The 23,843-nt window shown below is 36.0% G+C and overlaps 1 protein-coding gene across 2 annotated transcripts in view; it reads left to right on the top strand.

Annotated features, from left to right (window-relative positions):
• Window positions 1–23,843, top strand: part of ROCK2 (Rho associated coiled-coil containing protein kinase 2) — a 49,793-nt gene that overhangs the window by 15,717 nt on the left and 10,233 nt on the right. For both annotated transcript variants that reach the window (XM_010707909.3, XM_010707910.3), the window contains exons 3-18: window positions 995–1,132; window positions 3,758–4,018; window positions 9,069–9,213; window positions 12,370–12,508; window positions 14,189–14,280; window positions 15,070–15,229; window positions 15,854–15,917; window positions 17,664–17,743; window positions 18,000–18,048; window positions 18,571–18,706; window positions 18,806–18,897; window positions 19,145–19,391; window positions 19,707–19,813; window positions 20,395–20,554; window positions 21,633–21,793; window positions 23,178–23,362. In XM_010707909.3, the coding sequence (XP_010706211.1) occupies window positions 995–1,132; window positions 3,758–4,018; window positions 9,069–9,213; window positions 12,370–12,508; window positions 14,189–14,280; window positions 15,070–15,229; window positions 15,854–15,917; window positions 17,664–17,743; window positions 18,000–18,048; window positions 18,571–18,706; window positions 18,806–18,897; window positions 19,145–19,391; window positions 19,707–19,813; window positions 20,395–20,554; window positions 21,633–21,793; window positions 23,178–23,362 (2,216 nt within the window). The remainder of the gene's footprint in view (window positions 1–994; window positions 1,133–3,757; window positions 4,019–9,068; window positions 9,214–12,369; window positions 12,509–14,188; window positions 14,281–15,069; window positions 15,230–15,853; window positions 15,918–17,663; window positions 17,744–17,999; window positions 18,049–18,570; window positions 18,707–18,805; window positions 18,898–19,144; window positions 19,392–19,706; window positions 19,814–20,394; window positions 20,555–21,632; window positions 21,794–23,177; window positions 23,363–23,843) is intronic.

Here is a 23,843-nt window from a genome sequence, read left to right as displayed (position 1 = left end):
ATGTTTTAAGATTCCATTTCATGTCCATATTCAGATGAGATTTTCCAAAAGAGTTAAGTTTTATTTCTTCTTACATGATGAAACTTCTGAATGGAGCATAGAAAAACATTTTCTACTATAAACATAACTATTGTGTTGGTTTTCTAGTATTGAGTGACTTGAAGTTGGTATATTCACTCAGAAAATACAAAGAGCAGACCTGCTCCTAATAGGAAGGTGCTATGTTTCTGATTCTGAAGATTTTTTGTATCAGTTTCAATTTGAGTAAGCAGGCTACTGAAGACAGCCCTCATTTTTATGGTTGTAGCCATAATGACAAATAACATACAGTCATACGCTGGTTCATCTTCAGTGAAACATCTATCTACAAAAGTGTCTGCACTCTGTGGCCTCTAGAGAATGCTCCTCTGAGGTTAAGCAGCAGCTGTTGGTTGAGCTGTGGCATATCTTCACTTGGTACCCACGTTCCACCACTGCTGTGTTTTTTGGAGCAGCTCTCAGGTTTTTCTTCTCAGGTTTGGAAAATCTCAAGTTCTTAATATGAATGTAAGAAGATGTGAAGACCTTGCATCCCAGCAAGTAGTTTGCAGATAGATGAAATGTGATATGTTGGTACCTGTTTAATCAATGGATATACAGATGGTGTGTATATATATATAGATATATATATCCAGGAGCTTGGCTAATATAATTTATATTGGAGAAATGAGAGAAAGTCACTCACCCTATCCTGGGCTCACAAGATGAACTCCTGATGGAGCAGATATCCAGAGAGATCCTTCTCCACTGGCAGTCAGCTCTTAAATGGGTCTAGGAGATGTGGAGCCAGGCTCCACCCCTTCCTGCCTTCACCTGTGCTCCCCTGGCTGACTCATTGCTCGTCTCAGGTGATCAATCAAAGGTTCAGGCCGTGATTCAGCAGCCCCATACAGTACCATTGCTACTTTTTTTTTGTAAGACATCTTAAAGTTTGTTGCTTCTTTTCAACCACTAGGTTCGCCATAAAATGACACAGAAGGTTTATGCAATGAAGCTCCTTAGTAAATTTGAAATGATCAAGAGATCAGATTCAGCCTTTTTCTGGGAAGAAAGAGATATCATGGCCTTTGCTAATAGTCCATGGGTGGTTCAGGTAAGGAAGATGTGTGACAATAAAATAATTAACGTAATAAATGCATAAACCTTTCCTAGACTTGAATTTACAACAAAGCTCAAATAATGGGTTTAAATTCAGATCATAAGTTCTTTAAGATGTATGTTTACAGCAATTTCAATGAGTTTTCTGTGTTTGGTTATGTTAGAAGGTAGTTTAACTTGCATTTTGGTCGCTACAAATACATCGTACCATGGAATTACAACAGAACAACACATAAGGGTGCTGAAGCACAGGCACTAATTGCCCAGAGAGGTGGTGGATGCTCCAACCCTGGAAACATTCAAGGTCAGGCTGGAAGGGGCTGTGAGAAACATGATCTAGTGTAGATGTCCCTGTTGATTACAGGGGAGTTGGACTAGATGACCTTTAAGGGTCCCTTCCAAATCAAATGATTCTGTGATTCTATTTGGAATAATAGGTAAGATAACTTTCCTGCTAAGAAGAATTCTGTATTGAATATAGAAACAAATGTCAGCTTTATTTCCAGTTTTTCCTGGTGATATGGTCAGTTGATCACTAGAATTCAGTATTATGAATGCTTTAAGTTTTTAGTGGCTTTTCAGCTGCAATACTGTAGATGGAGGAGTGCACACTCCAGGTCTCCTGCAAGACAGAAGGTTGTTATCAGTGCTTTGCTGGAAACCATCTTCTATTCAGTGGTCTCTTACTGCATCTCAGCTCAGAAGTAATATCCCCCAGCTGATGGAGAGTTGACTTTCTCAACTGCTGTTAAACACCATTGCTTGCATCTATCTCATGGTATTTGTTAACACGTTTGTAAATTGGATTATCCCTTTGGGAAGGATTAGTGCTTAATACTGCAATTTGTTATATTTGGTAAATTACACCAATTAATAAAGTGCATAGTGAAAACATATAGTTAGTGAAAAAATGTTACCATTTTACTTTGTTAAATAATTAAAACATTTAAATTTTCTCTGATACATTGCTGTGCTCCTGTAGTTTTGGAAAGTAAAGTCATGCTGTAGGCTTTCCATGTTTTTCCCATAATATTCCTTAGATATGCAAGAAGTGTTTCAGAACTTTTTTCACATAGGTGTTCTGTTCTTGTGAGCACATTCTGAGTTCTTACCTGTATTCAGTAGTAATACTTAACAAAATAGACTAATTTACTACTGCAGTTTTTGACAAACGTCTGGAGGTATCTGTAGTTTTTACAATTCAACTAAATGTGCAACTGAAAATAGATGTATGACAGTTACCAAGGGATAGTGTAGCAGGCATGGTATAAATATGTAAGAGTATACAGAAGGTGATAGAATCATAGAGTCAGAATGGCTTGGGTTGGAAGGGACTGCAAAGATCACCTAGTTTCAATCCCCCTGCCATGGGCAGAGTTGCCACACACTAAACCATGCACTAGATCATGTCAAATGAATTAAAATGTGGTTGCAATTTGTGACTTCTGTGGTGAAGAGTATGGGTGTGATGTATGTAAGTACTTTGGTCCAGGGGGACTGGAGCTGGTTTTATGAAAACGTCAGTCCTGTTCTGAGTAGAAACTGGGACAAATGGCACAGCTTCCCTGCTCCTTCTTTTTCATGTGAAAGAAGAGGTGAAAGCAGAGCCCTAGATAAGGTTGATTTTATAAAATCCCTGGAGACTGATACTGAAAGTGCTGTATAAAGGCATAGGATTGCTATTTATCACTGTGTTACATAAACACCTTTATGTGTGGGAATAGAGAGACTATTTTGGATTTTAATTCAGACTTTAATGATCAAATAGATGATAATGTTATATGTTTTATATATTGTCCATTTGTGAAAACAAGTACAATGTTATATGTATGTGTATGCAATAATGTGTGTTTGTAACATAAGTCTTCTTTCACCAATGAACAGTAAATTTTACTCCGAAGGTCTTATCTCTGTAATAATTTTCCTGCCTTCAGTGGTCTCCCATATTTCATTACTGAGTGAAATTCTCTGAAATTTCTCTACTTGAAGTCTAAAGTACATTTTAAAGGAGCTAAACTTACTGTCACTGTCATGCCTGTAAGAAGCATAGCAGATGCAATATCAATCAAACTGTAATTTCACTGTTAAGTCCTTTAGATTTTGCAACCATGTTTAATTTTTTTCTCATTTCAATATGCATGTTAGTTTAGGACAAAGTCAGTATTAACATACGCTTTTATAAATATATGTGGAGATGTTATATCTAAATTTATAGTATGTGAAATTCAAAAACAGACTAATATACTATTCACTATTGAATTATGTTAAGATTGTAGCAAATGCCTGCTTTCTCAGATTTAATATTTTGCATTTTCAGTTGTAGAGATATCTTTTATGTCAAGAAACACAGCAATTTAGATAGTTATACTACTGATGTAACCAGGAAATCTTTTTCATTTCCTGTAAAACAAAAGTAAGGATTTCTGAAGTTTCAAGTAAAATTCAGGTTTATGCCATAATTAGAAACGTAGATTATTTGAATGTAAAAAATAAAGTTATTTTACATCAGTCCTGAAAATGTGCACTCAGGTTTAATGAAATCTCAGGTACTTTATTATTTCTCCTAACTGGCTCTGAAAAGTAACTGCTCCTTTTCCTAATTTATTTTTTCATTTCGCAGCTTTTTTGTGCCTTTCAAGATGACAAATACTTGTATATGGTAATGGAATACATGCCAGGAGGAGATCTTGTAAACCTTATGAGCAATTATGATGTGCCTGAGAAATGGGCCAAGTTCTATACAGCTGAAGTTGTTCTTGCTCTTGATGCGATTCACTCCATGGGCTTGATACACAGAGATGTGAAGCCTGACAATATGCTATTAGACAAACATGGGCACCTGAAGCTGGCAGATTTTGGCACTTGCATGAAAATGGATGAAGTAAGTATGCAACTGAATAATTTATCATCTATGAGACTGTAATTCTAAGGATATTTTCACCTGAGTTACAATACCCAAAGGAATACTTATCAAATGGTCTACTTGGTTGGAAAGCTGTTTCTTGTCTCTTATCTTTAAATACAGGAGTACTTTAAATAGTTTAACGTTGTCTGTAATAAATTGTTCTGGCACATGGAAGGGGGAAATAAATTTATTTTTTGTCATTTCTGAAAGCATTTGTTTGTGAATTTCTGGGGTTCATTTCTTTGCCAAATGTCTGAAAGGCTTATTAGACAGCTCCTAGTTTCAATATTAGCAAACTTGGAACAGTTCATAAGCTGACAGATTTCTATAAATGATGTTATTTTATAGCAAGATATAGTCCCTATTTTTTTTTCTAATTGTTCTCATAGCATCCTCTAGTGGTCATTAAAATGAGGTCACAATAAGGCAGCAGTGATATATGATCTAATGATTAAAATTTCTGTTAGCTCTTAGTCAAAATGTCATCTTTTAACTGTCCAGATTTTATCATGTGCAGCCAAATGCAATTTTCTAATGAGGTTGCATAAGTATAACTACTGTATTTTTAACAGATGTACTACATTGTATTCCTGTAGGAGACTATCTTTGTAATTTGTACTTTTAAATCTTCCATGACAAACAGTGTCATGCAATTTACACAGCATATTCTTGTGAAATTATAACAGATTCTCCTAAACTGTGTATGATTGTATGTTATCATTTATCAGGCCTTTGAAGAGTTTCTTTGTTTATCCTCTTTAAGCTTATTTGCTTCTGTGAATAATTTCACCAATTAGACTGTGAGTCTTAGGGGAATCTAATGTTCATCAGAAGAGGTAATAAACAAGTTTCAAAAATTCGTAATGTTGATCTACTATAAAAAGTACTTGTGATACTTTAGGGAGCCTAAAAGTGGTGAACCTAAGCTGCTTTTTTTGTTTGTTTAGTTCTAAAATAATGAAATTTTAAAATGTGGTTGATCATGTTGTAAATGTGAGATTGCTTGCATGTCTCTTGCTATAGCAAACTCCAGTTCAGATGCGGCATCATCAACAAATGGGTGATCTCCTAATGAAGTTAATTTTTAATTGACTAAATTTTATGTTCTAAATGTTTCTCAGACTCTGTGGAATGGCGAAAATATTTTATACAGGAAGCTTTAGAAGTTGAGAGGCGCTGGACTGTCTCCAAATCTCATGCTACTTCTTACAAAACATGAACACATCCCAGCTGTGTAAACATAATATTGATGTTGGCAAGATGATTTCTAGAAAATATATGCTTACCCAATACTTATTTATTTTTTTCTGACTTGGAGTTCTTTTAGTAGTTGTGCATATCTTCCTCATGCTTTTGGGACTGAAGAGAACTCTGCTTCAGTTTGGTGAGAGACACAGTTTGGAAGACAAACTTTTTTAGTACTTGCTGGGGAACTGAAATGAGTGTTCTCTTAAGTTGTTGTCCAAGCCAGCCCAGACACTTGCAGCAGAATTCCTCCTTAGTATGTGGAAAGAATTGTTTAGTCTTTCAGTGATGTCTTCCAACATAAAAGGAACTGACTCATTTATTTAACTTGACTGTGATGGTTTATTGGTTTTGTTTTGTTTTTTTTTAATCCATAACAAGGTGAGTATCTGTAATTGAATAAAGGATGGGGCTGGCCTCAAAGGTTAAGTAAAAAGAATCCCAATGCAGGTTTCATGAGACTCTATTTGTTAGGTTTTTTTTAAGTAATAAGCTAGACAGTAGCATGACTGACTACTGTGAGTGTTGTGGGGGCATCAACTGCTGATGCTGTCAGGTTTGTACGTAACTGTGGCTTGTGCTAACTGAACTTTCAGGAAAGCACAGGCTTACAGGATATCTGTTGCAAAGAAATAGGAGCAAAAGGGAAGCCATTTACCACTTGGGATCATTGCCTCAGATAGCTGAGCTGAAAGATTAAACACGTTCCTCTTCTTACTCAGTTTATTTCACAGACTCTCAGAATGGTTGAGTTTGGTGGCCATCAGGTCTGATCCTCTGCTCAGCAGGATGCCTTTTTCTCCTTGATGCTCCTTCAGGACTGCACTGAATCCTTCTTGCTTCAGTTCATTGTTGGTAGTGTGGTGGTCAAACCTGAGAGCAGCATTAACATCCGATCTGTGCTATCCTGACATGTCTGCACCAGCACTCTCCAGTTCTTGTTTGCTGATAAGATATTAATGAAGGAATTAAAGCCTCATTCTTAGCCTTGTTCCAAGACAGTGAGTCATTAGGTGTACCTGAGGTCTTCCAGAGGATGAAACCAGAATTGCTTTGCCTTTAGCGATGCTACAGTTCTGTAAGGTGCTGGGAAATGCAGTAGCCTCACAGCCAAATTTTCCTAAGCCGTGAATACATATTGTCTCTTTGACAACCTTTTTCTTTTGTAGTTGTTCAAATCTGCCAGGTATCTGCAGGAACTTCTATCAGATGGAGTTCCAAGATACACCTTGTTGTATCATCTGAGGTGATGAGAAAAGCCTCAAGTAAAAGAGTAGCCTGAGAGAAGAACTGCTGTATTGTGTGCTGTTCAGGCATCAGAGGCTGACAGGACTGACACTTTGTCCAGAGAAACAGCACCCTTCAGATCTCTTCAGCTGATGAAGTGCAGAATGCAGAAGTCATCTCACAGAATGTGCAGTATGCCAAGATGTCATGTAGCACGCAAAGGACTTCCCTGTTTACTTGGCTTTGATGCCAGATCACAGAAGCTAGTATGATTATTGTAGTAAGAATATCCAGTACTTAAAAATATACACAGGGCAACACCTAGGTTTTGTTTTTTGTTTTTTTACAGTATGATTGTGTAAATGAGAGTGACAGAAATGTGGGAATGTTCTAGTAAGACAGTAGTGTATTTTTAGATCTACTCCTGGGACTGAAGGTAGGAAGTTCTTTGGGGAGAACGTGCAGCCAACTGTACATGCTTAAGAGAAATACAGCCCATTGAAAACTGACATTAGCACACAGAGCCCTTTTGCCTGTAGAAATATTTTTGTTTAATTGTGTTGTCCTTTGACATCTTGCCTGAAAAGTTAGGGTTATTACCTGGAATTCTTCAGCATCCATAAGATATCTTGTCACTGTGTAGCAGCTGTCTGATTTGGGTAGGGCTGGCTTTTCTTTGGCACAACCTTTGCTTTGTTTGCATAAGACTTCATAAAACATTAACATGTATGAAATATTAAAAGGTGATCTTGTTTTGCTGTATTAATTACAGAGGAGTGGGAAATGGAATGTTATTAAGTGCTTGTGTGTCAAGGAGATGAGGCTGGCCTAAGTACATAGTTCTTGTGACTAAAGCTGTGGTCTTCAGAGAAATCTTTCAGGACTGTTCTGCTGACGTCTGTTTAATGAAATTTCTTACCTGGAGAGGGATTTGGGTGGCTTCAGCCAGGCTTCACTGAGAGAAGTGGAGAGAACTGAGAGTGCTATCTCTTGATGTAGTTCTGTATTTGGATAAGGAAGGCATAGGCATGCACTGCTGGTGGAGGCTCACCCATCACTAGCATTGAGATGTCACAGTCCTACTTCACTGAGTGCTGTTATTAGCAGAATGACCAACTAGCTGTTCTAGTCATGTGCTGGGTCCTTTTTTGAGTGTTCTTGGGTTTAGATTTCTGGAGCCATGGGGCTTTAGTTTATTTACTGGTGTTAAGGTGTTAATGTCATTTGTGGTATCATCTAATGAAAATGTCCTACTCTTCTTTGTCCAAAGAATGCATTAACTCTTCAAAAAAGTTAGTTCAGCATGTCTGAGCTCTGTGTTTTGTCTGGTTCATCATACAGAAAACAGAAGTTCAATTGCTGTAACTGAGAAGTTAAACTTCCCTTATGTTTCAGCTTCATTTTTAGCTTCTTCTTCAATGTAGAAGAAAATAAGCATTTACAATGAAGAGATTTTCAGTACTGCTTAAGTCTCTGCAGTATTTAATCATCATTTTAGTTTTAGCCTACCGGTTCATGACTTTCCATGTTTGTTTGAATACATAAATAAAAGTTTCTGGCAGTTCATATTGTATGTAAAAAGAATAATGTAATTGGATGTCTAATTTTTACATGTAAATACAGTTCCAAAAGCAAAATGATTCTTTTTATTTCCTTAAATACGAATTTCCATTTCAGTTGTTCCTACCAATATTCTGTATTAATATTCAGCCAAAGGTGATGGAAAATGCATGGAGAACTTTTAAAGGTAACTTGGACATTGCTTTAGGCTGAGTGGCAGAGTCAAAAATGAGTGTATTTTTGGTACTTCTTTGGCTTTATCCGGGATTTAATTTCATTCATCCATCTGGTCTCTCTGGAATGAATGCAGTGAATTTCATTAAAGAGAACAAGGCTCTAAGTTTGAAGCAGCATGCTGGCATATCTGATGATGTTTCTACCTCATTTAGCTCCTGCAGAGTGTGAAGCAAAGAGGATAAATAATCACACCATTAATAAATGATTAATAAAGGAATCACTACATTAATAAATATCATTTAGTTATATTTTACTTTATTTTTCTTAAGCCCTGTTCTTTAAAAATAGCTTTTACTTTCAACTTAAGGTTGAAACTATAAGAATTTACCTATAATTTGATGTATTGTTTGAATTACACATATTATGTATGTGCTATGAAGGACAAATAATAAAAGTCATTCAGAAGCTCTTCCATGAATTCAATGAGATAAGGAACTATCCAATACAGCACATATTTGTTCATATTGAAACCAAAGGTAATACTACAAAACGTGCATATTTTTGAAATGCTGTTATAAAGAGAAATGGGTTAGTGTAGACAAAGGGATGAGTGGGTTAACAGGATTTGTCATTTCAGTTCATATTGTTTCTGGAAGTCAGAGCTTTCAAACGTGTACCTCAAACCAAATATTTTGGATTATTATTTTTCTTTTTTTTTCTTTTTTTTTCCTTGGTCTACAAATAGGCTAACTGCAGTTTTGTGTAAGGACTGAGCAGCAGTTTTAACGGAGCTGTTTGAATTGTTGCTGTTGCACAGACAGGTATGGTGCGCTGTGACACGGCTGTGGGAACCCCCGACTACATATCCCCCGAAGTTCTGAAATCACAAGGGGGTGATGGTTATTATGGACGGGAGTGTGACTGGTGGTCTGTGGGAGTTTTCCTTTTTGAGATGCTAGTTGGTAAGTAGAACTTCTTCTGCTAAAAAGGTTGTGGTTTTAGTCTGTGCTGAGCCTCTCTTTGCTTTGCTGCCAGGGGCTGGTTGTGCGTCATTATCTAACAGCTTCTGGCTCTTGGCTGATGCAGTTGTGTCATCCCTGTTCCCTTGGCTTTCTGTCTCTCTTATGCTGTCACAGCTGTTTGTGTGTTTGCACAGCGATGAGTTCTCTGACTTGGTTCAGCTTAAAACTAATTTTTAGAATATTTTTTATCTTGGATTGACTACCTCACAATCTCAGTAAATGCTTATGCCATCTTCAGGTCTGTATTGGGTTGTTAGGGACGCAGAGATGGGAAATGAGTGGGAAGGACAGAACTGCTTTTGTTTTGTTTGTTTTTGTGTTTTCTTTTTCTTCCTCTCCCAGTACTAGCAATTGTTAACTGATGGGTCAAAATGTCTTTGGAAGTATGGCTTGATTCTTTCTTTTGTGCTTGTGTCAGGATTTTCCAATAAAATACGCTGGATTGCTATGGCAACTAACATAGAATATAATCAGTTAAGGACATGAGTCATATGCAACTTAAAATACTCAGAAGATCAGTATTACAGCCCAATTACAGAAAGAGGGAATTGTGCATGTAATTATTCAAAATACAAATCAGAGTGTTTTGGGAATATTGCATATGTGATGTTTCTCACATCCTGAGCCCTGAAAGATGCTTTCATAGAATCACAGAATGGCTTGGGTTGGAAGGGGCTCCAGAGATCATCAAGTTCCAACTCCATTGCCACAGGCAGGACCACCAACCTGCAAATCTGGTACTAGAACAGACTGCCCAGGGCTGCATCCAACCCGGTCTTGAACACCTCCAGGGATGGAGCATCCACAGCCTCTCTGATGCTTTGATATCTGCTGCTATTGAAATCTCCTGGTCTTTGGGAATTAAAGCATTTTGATGTATAAAATATATTTTTTGTAATTAATAGTCTGATTTTAGCAATTTTAACAATTTTAGCAATAAATGAATTTCTTCAGTAATTAAAATATTAGACATTTGTTCAGGGACATGATTTAGCAGATGGTTGTTAGAGTTAGGGTAATATGGTTGGGTTGTGGTTGGCCTTGATGATCTTTAAAGTCTTTTCCAACCTGAGCAATTTTATGATTCTATGACATAGATGCCCAGAAATGTTTTCTAAGGGCTTGTTGTTTTTTTTTGGTTGGTTGGTTTTTTTAAACCGCATCTGAGAGGATGGTCCCCTTGTTATTACTATAAAAAAAAACATTTTTTTAAGTGAAAGTAGAGAGGTACAGTTTTTGCAGGAGCTGAATTATATAAAGGAGCCTCTACTTGTTTAGAACAAAAATCCTTCTGCATTTCACTGTGTCATCTTGATGTTATTCCAGGCGTTCAGTATGAGTGGCTAAGCTAAGGGACTTATTTGTGGTATCGTTTTTCCTTAAATTTGGAGTTGTGTATTGAAAAATTTCTAACATTCCATAAATTTAATGCATTTTTCCTACTGCAGACTATCTATCTTCTTACAATATTTGAATCTATGCTATTTTTACAACTTTTTTCCTTCAGTACTCAGTCATTTTTTTTCTTTACATTATAGACTTGAATCTTTGCTTTCATTAACTCTGTGATTTTCACACTTTCAGAAGGGTGTGAAATAACAGTTTTGCTTCTGTTGCAGTTCTGCACTTGTCAGAATCTTACATGTGATTAACACTGTACTCCTCTTGTTGAATTCCATCTAGTGGCTTTTTGTGAAGTCTTCCAGTTTTCTTGCTTTTTTTTTTTTCGCTTTTTTTTTAGTTAATCCGAGCTTCTTTCTGCCTTTGAGAAGGGTATATGATTTTCTATCTGCACAGTCTTTTTGAAATGTTATTGAAATCTGCTTCACCTTTATACTGAAAATTACAGGGCTTACAGTTGCACCCTGTAATTTTTTTGTTTATTTGTTATTCATCAGCTTATTCCAATCTGCATTGCATTTCCCATCTAACAGCGCCAACATGATTTCCTTCAGTGACTTTGTTTGCAAACACAGTATTTGAGGCTTATGTCAGATTCATTTGACAGTGTTTGAAGAAACATGCAGCTTCTCTTAGATAACTGTACAGCATTTCTGGTTCTTGTAACTGAACTAGAAATAATTAGGCTATTCAAGACAGATCTACTCCCACATACATTCTATTATAAAACAGACACCAATGAGGTTGCCTAGGGAGGTGGTTGAGTCACTTTCCCTGGAGGTGTTTGTGGAAAAATGGTGGTAGTAGGTGGACGTTTGGAGGTCTTTTCCAACCTTTTTGATTCTATGATTCTATGAGATGGTTTGGAATATTTGATACTACCCAGCTCTGGAGGTGAGGTGGTGCTGGAAGTGAGGCCGCATAGCACAGAGCAAAGCAGGACAACCCTTCCCCTCTCCCAGTGGCAGTGCTGGGCCCAGCGCAGCCCAGGCTATGGCTGCACCTTCTGTCTGTAAAGACACACTTTTGGCTCATATTCAATTTGCTGCCAAGTTCTACGTTTCTGTCAGCAAATAAACTAAAATTAATTGAATTTTGTGCTTCAGAACTTTGAATGAGAAAGGCGTCTTTTTAAATCTCAGCCCTGGCTGTGCTAATATGGACACCAAGCTGATACAATTCAACAGTCAGCAAGATTAGTGAGCGCAGGTTTAGCTGTGCCTGATGTGCTCTGAAGGCTCCCCAGGCAGCTCCAGGGGCAGGGCTGGCCTGCCTGCCTCTGAAATGCTCTTGGGAGAGCAGTGGTGGAGGCTTTCCAAGGAATGTGCATCTGCGAGTTGTTAATGAGGTTCAGTCCCTTACACCCATGACAGCAGGAAGAGATGGTTACGTGTCAGTGTCATCCACCGCGTGAATTAGAGAACGGTGACACCTCTCAGGTAAAATATACAAATCACTGGGCAAAATTTTTGGTAGTAATGTGTAATTCAGTATGTAATGAAGGTGTTTTGTCACAGGAACGTTTTTAGTAGTATATATTATTCTGTACCCTGCATATTCTCTCCGTTTCCCTCATTAGAAAACAGCCTTAGGCAAAACTACTTGTAGAGTTTCTACCTCTTCTCTTTTTTGTCTTCATCTTACACTACTTGAACATTATTCAAAATCACAGTCAGTTTACCATTTTATTTTCAGGTGATACTCCTTTTTATGCAGACTCCTTAGTAGGGACATACAGTAAAATTATGGATCACAAGAACTCATTACATTTCCCAGATGATGTAGAAATCTCTAAGCATGCAAAGAACCTCATCTGTGCCTTCTTAACTGACAGGTATGTGCATGTGTTGTTTTGGTTCTATTTCTGTTTCAGATGGTACTAACACATATTCATTGTAAAAATCAATATCCATTACACCAACTAATTTCTCTTCAATTCTCCTCTGCAAAATCATCCACACATGGGTTTTTCTTATGGGGTATTTTTCTAGGTGTTGTATTTTATTTTTTGAAGGGGTTCTGGCAGCTCTTGATACAATGTACTCTGTGCTGAAGAAATCTTCCCATCTATGGCTTGGTGTGAAATAGAGCAGCAAACCTTTAAGGCTGGAAGTAGTTTTTGAGCCCTGAAAGGCAGGGAACAAGTTGTGATGAAGTGGACGCTGCTTATAAAAAAAATGAAAACATACTTTTATGAAAACAAGCATGTATTTGCCTAGTTTGTTTGAAATTTCATAGAATGTTCATACTTTTCTCTTTTAACTAGTGTTACTAACTGACAAGTATAGCTAATAGAGAAAAAGGATGTTGTCCTGGATATAATTAAATCATCAAGTTATCCCTTCATGGAGCTGAGGGTTTTTTTTAATTGCTATTAATCTGTGTAAGCTCATTCTTGACCTGAACTCTTAAATTTTCTTTAGTGCCAGAAAGCAGAGGTTACCTTAGATTTCTCTGATTAAAGAAAATGACACTATAGGTTCAAATTTAACTCTGGATTGATGATGTGTCACCATCTCAGTTGGGCTGCAGCCGAATGTTTAGCTCCTAGGGATTGAGGGATCGGTAGGAAAAAAACCAACAACAATCATAAATGAATAAATTGCCTTATAATGGTTTTTATATTCACAGAGAGGATTGTTCTGCTCAGTTAAGATATATTTTAAATGTTTCTAACCCTCAATAGCTTGCAGGACAGAGAGAAAACAGGAGCAGAATTGAGTAACGTGAGTGCAGCGAGGTTTATTTCCCCTACGTGTGTTTGTCTTCCTGTTTATATTTAATGCAGCGCTCAAGCAATTTATTTGAAACAGATGCCTTCTTTCTGTGTGCGTGATCAGTGATGAGGCACTTAGAGGGACAAGAAGGAATAAGCATCCACCCTATGATTTATTAGTTCTGTTGCACGCAGGGTTTTATGTTCTCCTCTCACAAGATAGTTTTAAGAGAGACTTCATTTGGTCGAACTAGAAGTTTCTTTTTGAACTTGAGATTTACTTCATTGTAAATATCGGCAAAAGACGTGTCAGGGTTAGTTATGGGGCAGAGGATGGAATTCTTAAAATATTTATTTCAGTTCAGCCTTGAATAACTGTTCTGTGCAGTAAGTTAGACCTTCCTTCACTTGAGCCTTAAGGTTTGTCATGTGGTTTGGCAGACACCGGCCCTTGGCAGTTTCTTCTTCCCCTACGGTGCTGGCGTTTTGTTTTTCTTTTGAGTTTCTTCTGAGCTTTTGCCTTAGTGCTCTCTTTCTTGCTTTTCTCCCCACGTGGCAGACTCCAACTTCTGGACATTTAAGCAGTCACAGGGAGAGTGGATATTATATATTTTTATATAAATACATTTTCATATGAGAAACAACGGATCATTGGTTGGTGTGTTTTTCCTTTTTTTGTTCTTTTATTTGACCATTAATGTGTTTTACACAGCAAATCTTCACTGACAGCAAGTTAGAATAAAAACAAAACAAGTGCTGTTTTTCCTAACGTGAATTTGGCTTAATTGCTATGTTCAGGGACGTGCGACTTGGGAGAAATGGGGTAGAAGAAATAAAGCATCACCCTTTCTTTAAGAGTGATCAGTGGAATTGGGACAACATCCGAGAGAGTAAGTAGATTAGCTTGAAACTTATATTTTTATTCAGTATTTGCATAAGGCTACTTAACAGTAATAATACAAATGAAAAACACTTTAAGGCTGTATAAACTAAGTAAATATTTTCTGGCTATCAAGAATTTTGCCTGAACTTTGTTATTTATCATTTATATTCTTAAACCTGTATCAGTAGGAGTTAGTAGGATAAATGTCTTCTTTCTGAAAGTATTCTCATATTTATTATTTTACTTTGTAGTTTTCTGTTTTGAATAGCAAAACTGGATGTTTTAGAAATCTAAGCAGAAAGGCTGCTTGTTGGGTTCTATTTCTGTTGGACTTTTGTTATTGTTGTTTTGATGGGTTGTCTTTTTTTTCCTTGTTTCAATTTTTTCTTAATCTGTGGCTAAGGCTACATTGAGAGTGGGCTTGTTGGTTTCATTGCCTTTTATTTAAGAAATTGTGAACTTGATTGCTGTAGGGAAAAAAAAAACAAAACTGCTTTGGTTGATGAGCTTGATCATAACTTCTAAAGATATGTTCACTGAAGTTTCTTAACATGGTGATTATATTTAGTGTTCCATTCTAAAATGTGATGACCTTTGCAAATACATTGTGTGCATAAGATATGCCATGTATTAAGGAACTCATGTAAATGTGAAAATACTTTGATTTAGGAATAAAAAATATTCACAGTAATATTTAGAGATCTGCTGCATGATTAATACACATTTAACTAGCAGAACAAACTACATTATAGGCTGAATCTTGGAATTAAGTTGATCTTTTCTCTTCTTTCTGTAGCTGCTGCTCCTGTTGTTCCTGAGCTTAGCAGTGATATAGACAGTAGTAATTTTGATGACATTGAGGATGACAAAGGAGACGTGGAAACCTTTCCAATTCCCAAAGCCTTTGTGGGAAACCAGCTGCCTTTTATAGGATTTACCTACTATAGAGATAATTTGTATGTGAGACTTTAATGTGTATTTTTAGAAATATATTTGCAAATTTCTCATATAGCCTATCCTTTCTTTTTCACTCTAGATACTGAATTTATTCATTGTTTTATATTCATTTCTGTTCAATTGTAAAGATAGTAGAGATAATTCTTATGAAATAAATAGTATTTTTATATGCATAAAAATATATAGTGTCTTTAAAAATCTGTTGTAGGTTTAAAATACTGCTAGGTTTGTAATTTAGCTCTAAAATTACTTGTTGTTGGGTTGGGTGTTCAGAAAAATGTTTATGCAATATAATAGCTTGCTAGGGCATCAGTTGCCATCTACTTGCCTTTGTTTTGTTTGATTAATCATATTCAGTGTGTCTGAATAGATGTGAGTGAATTGTGAGTATTAAGTAAAAATGATAAGCTGATATGGATTTGAAAATGTCTTAAACATTAATCTTAGTTTTAAAAAGGCTCAAATCATTCTGATTCACTGGAGTAAAACAGGCTTCATTCTGAGAATCAGTTAGGACAAAATAAGGCTTGAGAGAAACGATTGAAATGTGTTTATTGAAGATGTTGCCAGAGTTGTTGAAAACTTGAATAAGGGCAGGAGGGACTTGTTTTTGTTTTTGACAGGTTGCTAAGTGACTCCTCTCAGTCTTGCAGAGAAAATGAATCGGTGCAATCTAGTAAAAATGAGGTTAGTGCCTTTTTTTTTTTCCTGTAAGTGTTAAGGAATGATTAACTAATTTTGTTAAATCTGTTAGGAGGAGGCAGAGTTTTAAGCAAGGAATCAGATATTCTGGGGAGCACTCTTTTTAATGCTCCTCAATAAAAATGATGGTTTCTATCTAGAAGACAGCAAGGAGGTAAATATATTTGAATTACGAAAGGAATCAAATAGTTCCCACTTACTTTGTGTGAACATGATATATCATTAAATACTGTAGATGTTTATTCACCAAACCATTAACAGTAAAGTGATTGTACCAGCTTATGAATGAACTGTTGTACTCGAATGTGAAGGTACCATACTGTGACGATGAATGAATGAGTACACATTTTTCTCTGATTCTTCTGGCATTTACAATTTGGTTTGAAAACAAATGTGTAGGGCTCTGTTTGCCCCAAACAGCATCGCCCTTGGAAAGGTTGTAGTTTTTGGCTGTGCGCTGTGATTTGTGGCACATTTATCCAGAGCTTGGAAAATTAAGTTGTCAACTGTAGTGACAAAGGAATGTTTTTGAGCATAAACTTTCTCTCAGTTGAAGTGAGTGTGTGAAGCACGTTTATTGAGCTTTTGAAGATTGCCAACTGAATTTAAATATGCAGGTGAGAGGAGAATGCTACTAATTTTTCATGTATCTAGCTTACTTCATTACCCCACTTAACCATTTGTATTATTCAAGTGTAGTTTGTTAACATTTGTTAAAACTTACTTAATTGTTAAAATTTGAAAAGGAAAGGCGTAATGTAATGGACAACATAAATTTAAATGTGAGTGTTTATTGGGCTCCACGTCTTTCCTTCCTGTCATTGGTGAATGGAATAAAAGTTTTAGTTTCCCTTTAAATGAAAAAAAGCAACCGTTCTTTAAAATACAGTTTCATGTTTGTAACATTTGCTTTCTATTGTGACAGTTGTTAACATTTTGCATTTCACTTCTGACAACTTTTTTCATTCTCATTTTCTCAAGCAGTGAGTCTCTAGGTTTTGATGTCCTTTTCAGTGTCCCTGATTTGGGGATCTTATGATTTTGCTTGTTATCTGTGGGGAATAGAATAGGGATGAAGGAGGAAAAGAAATGTTTGAAAGCCTGAAGATGTGAAGCAATTTCAAAATTCATGTTTTATAATCTATTTTTTTAAATTTTGGGGTATTTGATTCATAATATCTTTTTTATATTAAGCACAACAAAACATTCCCAAACTTTAAAACTGTTTCTAATATTCTGCTTGTGAAATAATTCCTCTCTTTGTGAGGTCATGGAGCAAGTTTCGGAATGTTCTCTGGATATTGTCCAGTTTGGTCATATGCTCCCCCCCATATTTTAATTTTTAAATCGTATATAGAAGAAACTGTTCCAAAAATTCTGCTCCAGCTAAAAGACTCTAGGCAGGGAAAAAGTACAGCAAATGACCAGAAGCAACATTACTTGCTTAAAGAAATTTTATGACTGTCACTTTGTGGTATGTAATTGTGTGATGGTTAGCTTTAATGCAGCATGCAGCAAATGTTGTATCATAAAAATCATCAAGATTAATAACTTGTAAATGTGAGAAATAGAGATGAAATAACCTTCCGCTGATGAATTAAAAAAATCACACTTAATGGTTAAATTAATTTTCCATGCTTTCCCTATTTTGTTATTAATCCGCTTTATCCTTTTTTCATGTGATAACAGTCTTACTTAAAGACCATGCTTTTTTTGACTTTTTTTACTCAGTTTCAGAAAAAACTAAGCAAGTTAGAAGAGCAACTCAGTAATGAATTGCAAGCCAAAGATGAACTAGAACAGAAATACAGGTGAGATTGTTTTGACGTGTTTGGCATGTTTGTAAAGAAATATTATTACAAAATGGTTTGGCCTCTCCCCCCACTGCCTGCTTATCTCTGTACTTCCATAAGAATGTCTCTATTGTTTGAGTGACTTTCCCAGCCCTAGAAATTTAATGTGATTGCTGAAAATAGAATATCTTACAAAAAATTAATGAACACATCCAAACACCCTATTTTTGTGTGTGGTCAATAGGGTTTAAAAATATTTTTCTTATTCCTTCAGATCTGCTAATACTCGTTTAGAGAAGATAGTGAAAGAGCTAGATGAAGAGGTAAGTCAGTAGTTACTAATTACTGGAATTAAAACTTCAGCATTTGTATCTGAGTTTTTCTTTAGGAACCAGCAGATCATTTTTGGTAGCTGTGTATTTATGGCAAGTGACACCAGTTGATTTGTTGGTATTTAGAGTGTGTTCTAACTGTATCAGTAAAAGGACTGTATTTTGCACACCTTTGCACCTCTGCAGAGGGCATGTAGAATGTAATGTGTTGTTCATACGGGTGCATGTTGAGATTGTACAGTACATGGATGTTTCATGGCTGCTAGGCAAGTTACAGCATTTGTTGAATGCAAACCGTCATACAGTCTTAGAATGATAAAAGCTCCTGGCACTAGTTGGTCTAGGATGGATGAACGTGTTCAAATGTTCTGATGCACTGTGTTTGCAGGAAGCAGATGGCACTTGTCTTTTTTCCACTTTGAAGTAAACTGAATCTGTTTTTAATCACTTTAAGATTGCCAAGATCCTGTACGTAATAAATGGGACTTGTTTTGCTCTCTTAAATATATCCAGATAACTTCAAGGAAAAATGTAGAGTCTGCAGTCAGACAACTAGAAAGGGAGAAGGCTCTTCTTCAGCATAAGAATACAGAATACCAGAGAAAAGCAGAACATGAAGCAGATAAGAAACGCAATTTGGAAAATGAGGGTATGTTGAACCATGCTTGAAGGGTTCTGCTTTGATGTAGGTTTTTAAAAGATAAAAACTTTTTCACTACAGTGATTAACTGAATTGTTTTTGTTTTAGTTAACAGTTTGAAAGATCAGCTTGAAGATTTAAAAAAGAGGAATCAGAACTCTCAAATATCCAATGAGAAAATCAATCAACTACAAAGACAGGCATGCCAACTTTATATATGTATATTTTAAAATAATCTCTGAAGTTCAGATTTTATTGGTAATGATGGGAGTTTGAAAATGTGTAATGGAATTCTAAAAGCTGTTCTTTCTTGTCATGTATTCATATTCAAAAGTAATCTTGAAATACCCCCTCATTTCTTTATCTATTAAATCTAATATTTTATAATGGCAGTGGTAGATGTTACATTATAAACGTTTAGTCTAAAGTATGTTTTATCAATCCTAGTTGGATGAGGCCAATTCTTTGCTGCGATCGGAGTCTGAAACTGCATCCAGGCTAAGGAAGAACCAGACTGAAAGTACAAAGCAAATCCAGCAGTTGGAAGCTAATAATCGAGAGCTACAGGATAAGAACTGCCTGCTAGAGAATGCTAAGCTCAAACTGGAGAAGGACTTTCTCAATCTTCAGTCAGCTCTAGAATCAGAAAGGAGAGATCGAAGTCATGGATCAGAGATTATCAGTGATTTACAAGGTATTGCAACAAGTGTTTTGAAGTTAAGCTTATTTCTGGTTTCAGGAATAAAAACACATTCTGGTAATGTTATTTGAGTTTCAGACACAAACTAAATTATAGAGAGCTGTTTTATACAATGTTATTTAAGTTAGGACATGCATTACAGAGAAAACAAGTGGGAAGATACTTAAGATGAAAGTGTATGTTATTGATTTCTAAAACCACTGTGAAGAGTCTTAACAGTTAGAACCAGAACTTTTTATCAGTAAGTAGATACAGTGCATGTTTTTTCACAGACTACCCAGCCTCATTAATGTTTTGTTCATTTTTTAGGTCGAATATCAAGCCTGGAAGAAGAAGTGAAAAATGGAAAGAGTGCATTAGCCAAACTAGAAATGGAGAAAAGGCAATTGCAGGAAAAACTTACAGATTTGGAAAAGGTAACAGCAGTTCTTAGTGAACATTTGTGGTACATTCCTGTGAAATTCTTGCAGTTGGGATTTTTTTAATTGAGACATGGAGACAAAGTCTGTTTGAGAAATTAAGCCTTGTTTTCAGCATCAGTTCTTTTTCTGTGGATTTTTCTCATTGTTTTGGAAGTTTGAAAAATGGGGAAAGAAGACCCCATTTCTCTTATGATTTCAATTCACTGTATTTGTAAAGTTTACAGTAATGTACACCAATGTGTAGCTTAATCATGCAGTTGTAGCACTTCGTTTTTGCTATGAAATCTGACTTTTTTAAACTCTCAGTATTGCCAGAAATTATTTAAAAAAAAAAGGTATTGCTAATATTTTTTAGAATAAATTCTATAATATTTTGCAACTGGGAATTGCATTGCATACTTCTACAGCATTTTATCAATGCTTTTCTATGGGTAGTAGAAATGAATTTCTATGACCTTAGGATCTGTGCTGTGTCTTCTGCATACTTCCAAGCAGCATATTACTGTTGTCTGAAATTTTGTATCTAACCTGACATATTTAATATTTTATTTTAATGCCCTTTTCTTGTTTAACAGGAAAAGAGCAACATGGAAATAGATATGACATACAAATTCAAAGTTATGCAGCAAAATCTTGAGCAAGAGGAAGCTGAACACAAAGCCACAAAAGCGCGATTGGCAGACAAAAATAAGATTTATGAATCTATAGAGGAGGCAAAATCTGAAGCCATGAAAGGTATGTATTGGACATCACAGTTAAACTTAAGCATAAATTATTGAGGGTAGATAATAGAATTTTTTAATGATAGTAGAAGTTTAAACATAGTTACGTTTTCTCTATTCCCCTCTTCTTTTTAAAATATAATTAGCTTTGTAAATCAGTTGTAATCCTCCTGTTATTGTTCTTCTAGGTTTAAGGCAGGCAGCTTTAGTCTCTTTGAGTACAACAGAATTTCTGTTGCCAACATCACTAATCCATTTTCTGTGCTACGGTATTCTGAGCTAGGGTATTATTAAATTTATATTATTAAAACTGTTGGAAAGATATTCAGAAGATTATCTGTGTCCTTTGTCAGTGTTGTTAAATCTCTTTCTAAATAAAATATATGTTAACAGCTTAAAAATTTAAATAGATCACTAGATATTGTTAGACATAGTAAAGCCTTTGTTAGGCTTCCGTAGTCACTATGCATATTCTGGTGTATCTCCTAACAATTAAAATGTTCTAGAGAGAGGGATAATTAGCAGATGATTCCAGAAGATAGTTCTTATTTTTGAATTAAATTGCTTATGTTTATTCCAAGTGCTTAAAGAATAACCTATGGATCTTATCCTTCCAAATGCAGAACATTAACAAAAATGTTGAGCTTGCAGATGTTCCAAAAAAGCAAAATGATTCAGATGTATCATATGAGTCACTTGGTCCATCAGTTTTCTCAACAGCTTGAATTCTTTAATTGATTTCAGATTATCACAGTCAAAGCAATACTTGATCTATAGGTAGAAAATATTTTTTTAAGAGGAAAGCCACTCTTTTATCCCTCTCAAATGCATTGAAAATAAACTGGAATTTATATTGAAACTCAAGCGTAAGTAATAGTTCTCAGGCAGAAATGTGTGCAAAGAATCCTCTGGGATGCTTTTTCACAGTTTACTGTGAAAAATTTAATGAACCACTTTTCAGCAGTCTCTGTCATAACTGACAACCATTAGTTAGTGTGGGTAGATGTTCTTCCTCACCTCCCTCACCCCTTTAAACTCCCTGTTTTACACTGACTCATTTGCAGGCTGACCTTAAATCTCTTTCTTCACAGAAATGGAGAAGAAACTTTTGGAAGAGAGAGCTTTGAAGCAAAAAGTGGAAAATCGGTTGTTAGAAGCTGAAAAGCAGCGCTCCATGTTGGATTGTGATCTCAAACAATCACAGCAGAAAATAAATGAACTCCTTAGGCAAAAGGATAAACTAAATGAAGATGTATGTAACAGTGACAAAAGAAGTCTTAAATGGAAGTTAGCTTTAAATGTCTTTGTGTTTTCCTTTTGTTATAGCCATATTTAGGGTGTTTGTGAATGTAAATGGCAGTAATTCTTACTTCTTTGTATTTGGAGCTTTAAAAAGTCAACTTTACAGCGTGGTTTCATTCTCCAGCATTACTGATATCAAAGTTTTTATTCTGGAATGTAAAATGCTAAGAAATTGACACATAGAAAGACTAGGTTATTTATAGTGAACTAATAGTGTTATTCAGATTTATCTATTAAACAATGTGTGAATGTTGTACAATAATGTATGAGGATTGCTCCAAAAGTAATGCCTCCTATTTTATTATGTTGTCCCACAATGTCATAGGTGGATGTTGGTCGTATAGCAGTAAAGGTTGAACATTTCTGCCATGTGACAGATGGCAGCATAGGTGCAGTCTGACAAAATGCCACCTGTCATGGAAGTGCTTATGAAGCGAAGGTTCACTGAATTCCTCCATGCAGAAAAAAATGCACCCATTGACATTCACTAATACTGAAGGAACACTGTGTGCAACTTTGTCAAATCCTATTAAACCAATACAAGGCCAAAGGTGAGAGCTTCCTGGATCACATCATTACCAGTGATGAGATGTGATGTTATGCTACAAGTGAGAGTCAAAACAACAGTCCATGGTGAGGCAACATGTGAATTCCTCATAGAAAAAAAAGCTCAAGATGCAGCCCTCAGTGAGTAAACTGACATGCCCTGTCTTTTGAGATAGGAAAGCAGTGATACTTCTGGACTTCTTCGAACACAGACAAACCATCACTTTTGGCCTTAACATTGCAACATTGACTAAGCTGACAGCTCGAACTTACAGTCAGGTCAGAGAAGACAATCTTTCTCCTGCAACATGATAACTCCAGGCTCCATACCAGTTTGAAGACCATGGAACACACTGCCAGTCTTAGCTGTACTGTCTCACCACACACACACTGTATGTAGTCCAGATTTGACATGTTCTGACTTACATCTGTTTGGGCCGATGAAAGATGGACAGCATGTGTAGCATTTTCCTAGAAACAGTGCCATTGTAGCAGCTGTGAAACAGTCAGTCACCTCCACTAGTGCAGATTTTTATCAGTATAGTATGCAGGCTCTTGTTCATCACTGGTAAAAATTCATAGCTAGTGGTGGTGGTGATGTTGAAAAGTAGTAGCTGAGAATTGATTGTATAGTGTGATTTTCCTCTCACTTTCTGTACTTTCTTTGGAAATAAATAGGAGGCATTACATTTGGAGCAAATTATATAGGAAGTGTCAATAAGAAACACTGTTTGCATGTTACTTCCCTATGTAGATTCATAACCCTCATGTTTCTGTTAATTTTGTAGGTTAAAAACCTGACTTTAAAAATAGAGCAAGAAACACAAAAGCGTTGTCTCACTCAAAATGACCTCAAGATGCAAACACAACAGGTCAACACCTTAAAAATGTCAGAGAAGCAGCTAAAACAGGAGAATAACCATCTTCAGGAAATCAAATTAAGTCTGGAGAAACAAAATAATGAACTCCGCAAGTAAGCAGAGTTGCTCTATTTTACTTTTTTTTGAAATATTGCTGATTTGTAGTTTTTGTAAAAGCCAAGAGCCACATGGATCTTGAAGATTTGTGCTGAAAACCTAAAATAAGAGAAGAAAGTGTAAAAGAAAATGGGGAGGTGGGGAGAACAGAATAATTGGAGGAGTTAAGAACCATGGATTTAGCAGAATGCTTTGGTAAATTGATTTATTGCAAAAAAATATTGACAGTCTAAGAGAGCTTATCAGAGTTGGCCGGTAATGCTAATACAGAGCTGAGAAGTGTAAGCAATGGAAATATCCTGTATTAAAGGTCAACCTGCTAGGCTTCAGATAGGCAGGGATTGTGTTAAATCCTAGCAATTCTTCAGGTTCTTACAATGAATAATTTGATTAATAATAACTATTTAAAAAAGTACACAAAGAACATTATTGTGACTGAAAAAACAAACAAGCTTAGCGTGTAGATCATGTGTAACT

The sequence above is a fragment of the Meleagris gallopavo genome, chromosome 2, assembly GCF_000146605.3.
Source record: "Meleagris gallopavo isolate NT-WF06-2002-E0010 breed Aviagen turkey brand Nicholas breeding stock chromosome 2, Turkey_5.1, whole genome shotgun sequence".
NCBI lineage: Eukaryota > Metazoa > Chordata > Aves > Galliformes > Phasianidae > Meleagris > Meleagris gallopavo.
The sequence above is the reverse complement of the archived record's forward strand: the minus strand, read 5'-3'. Positions and strand labels throughout refer to the sequence as shown.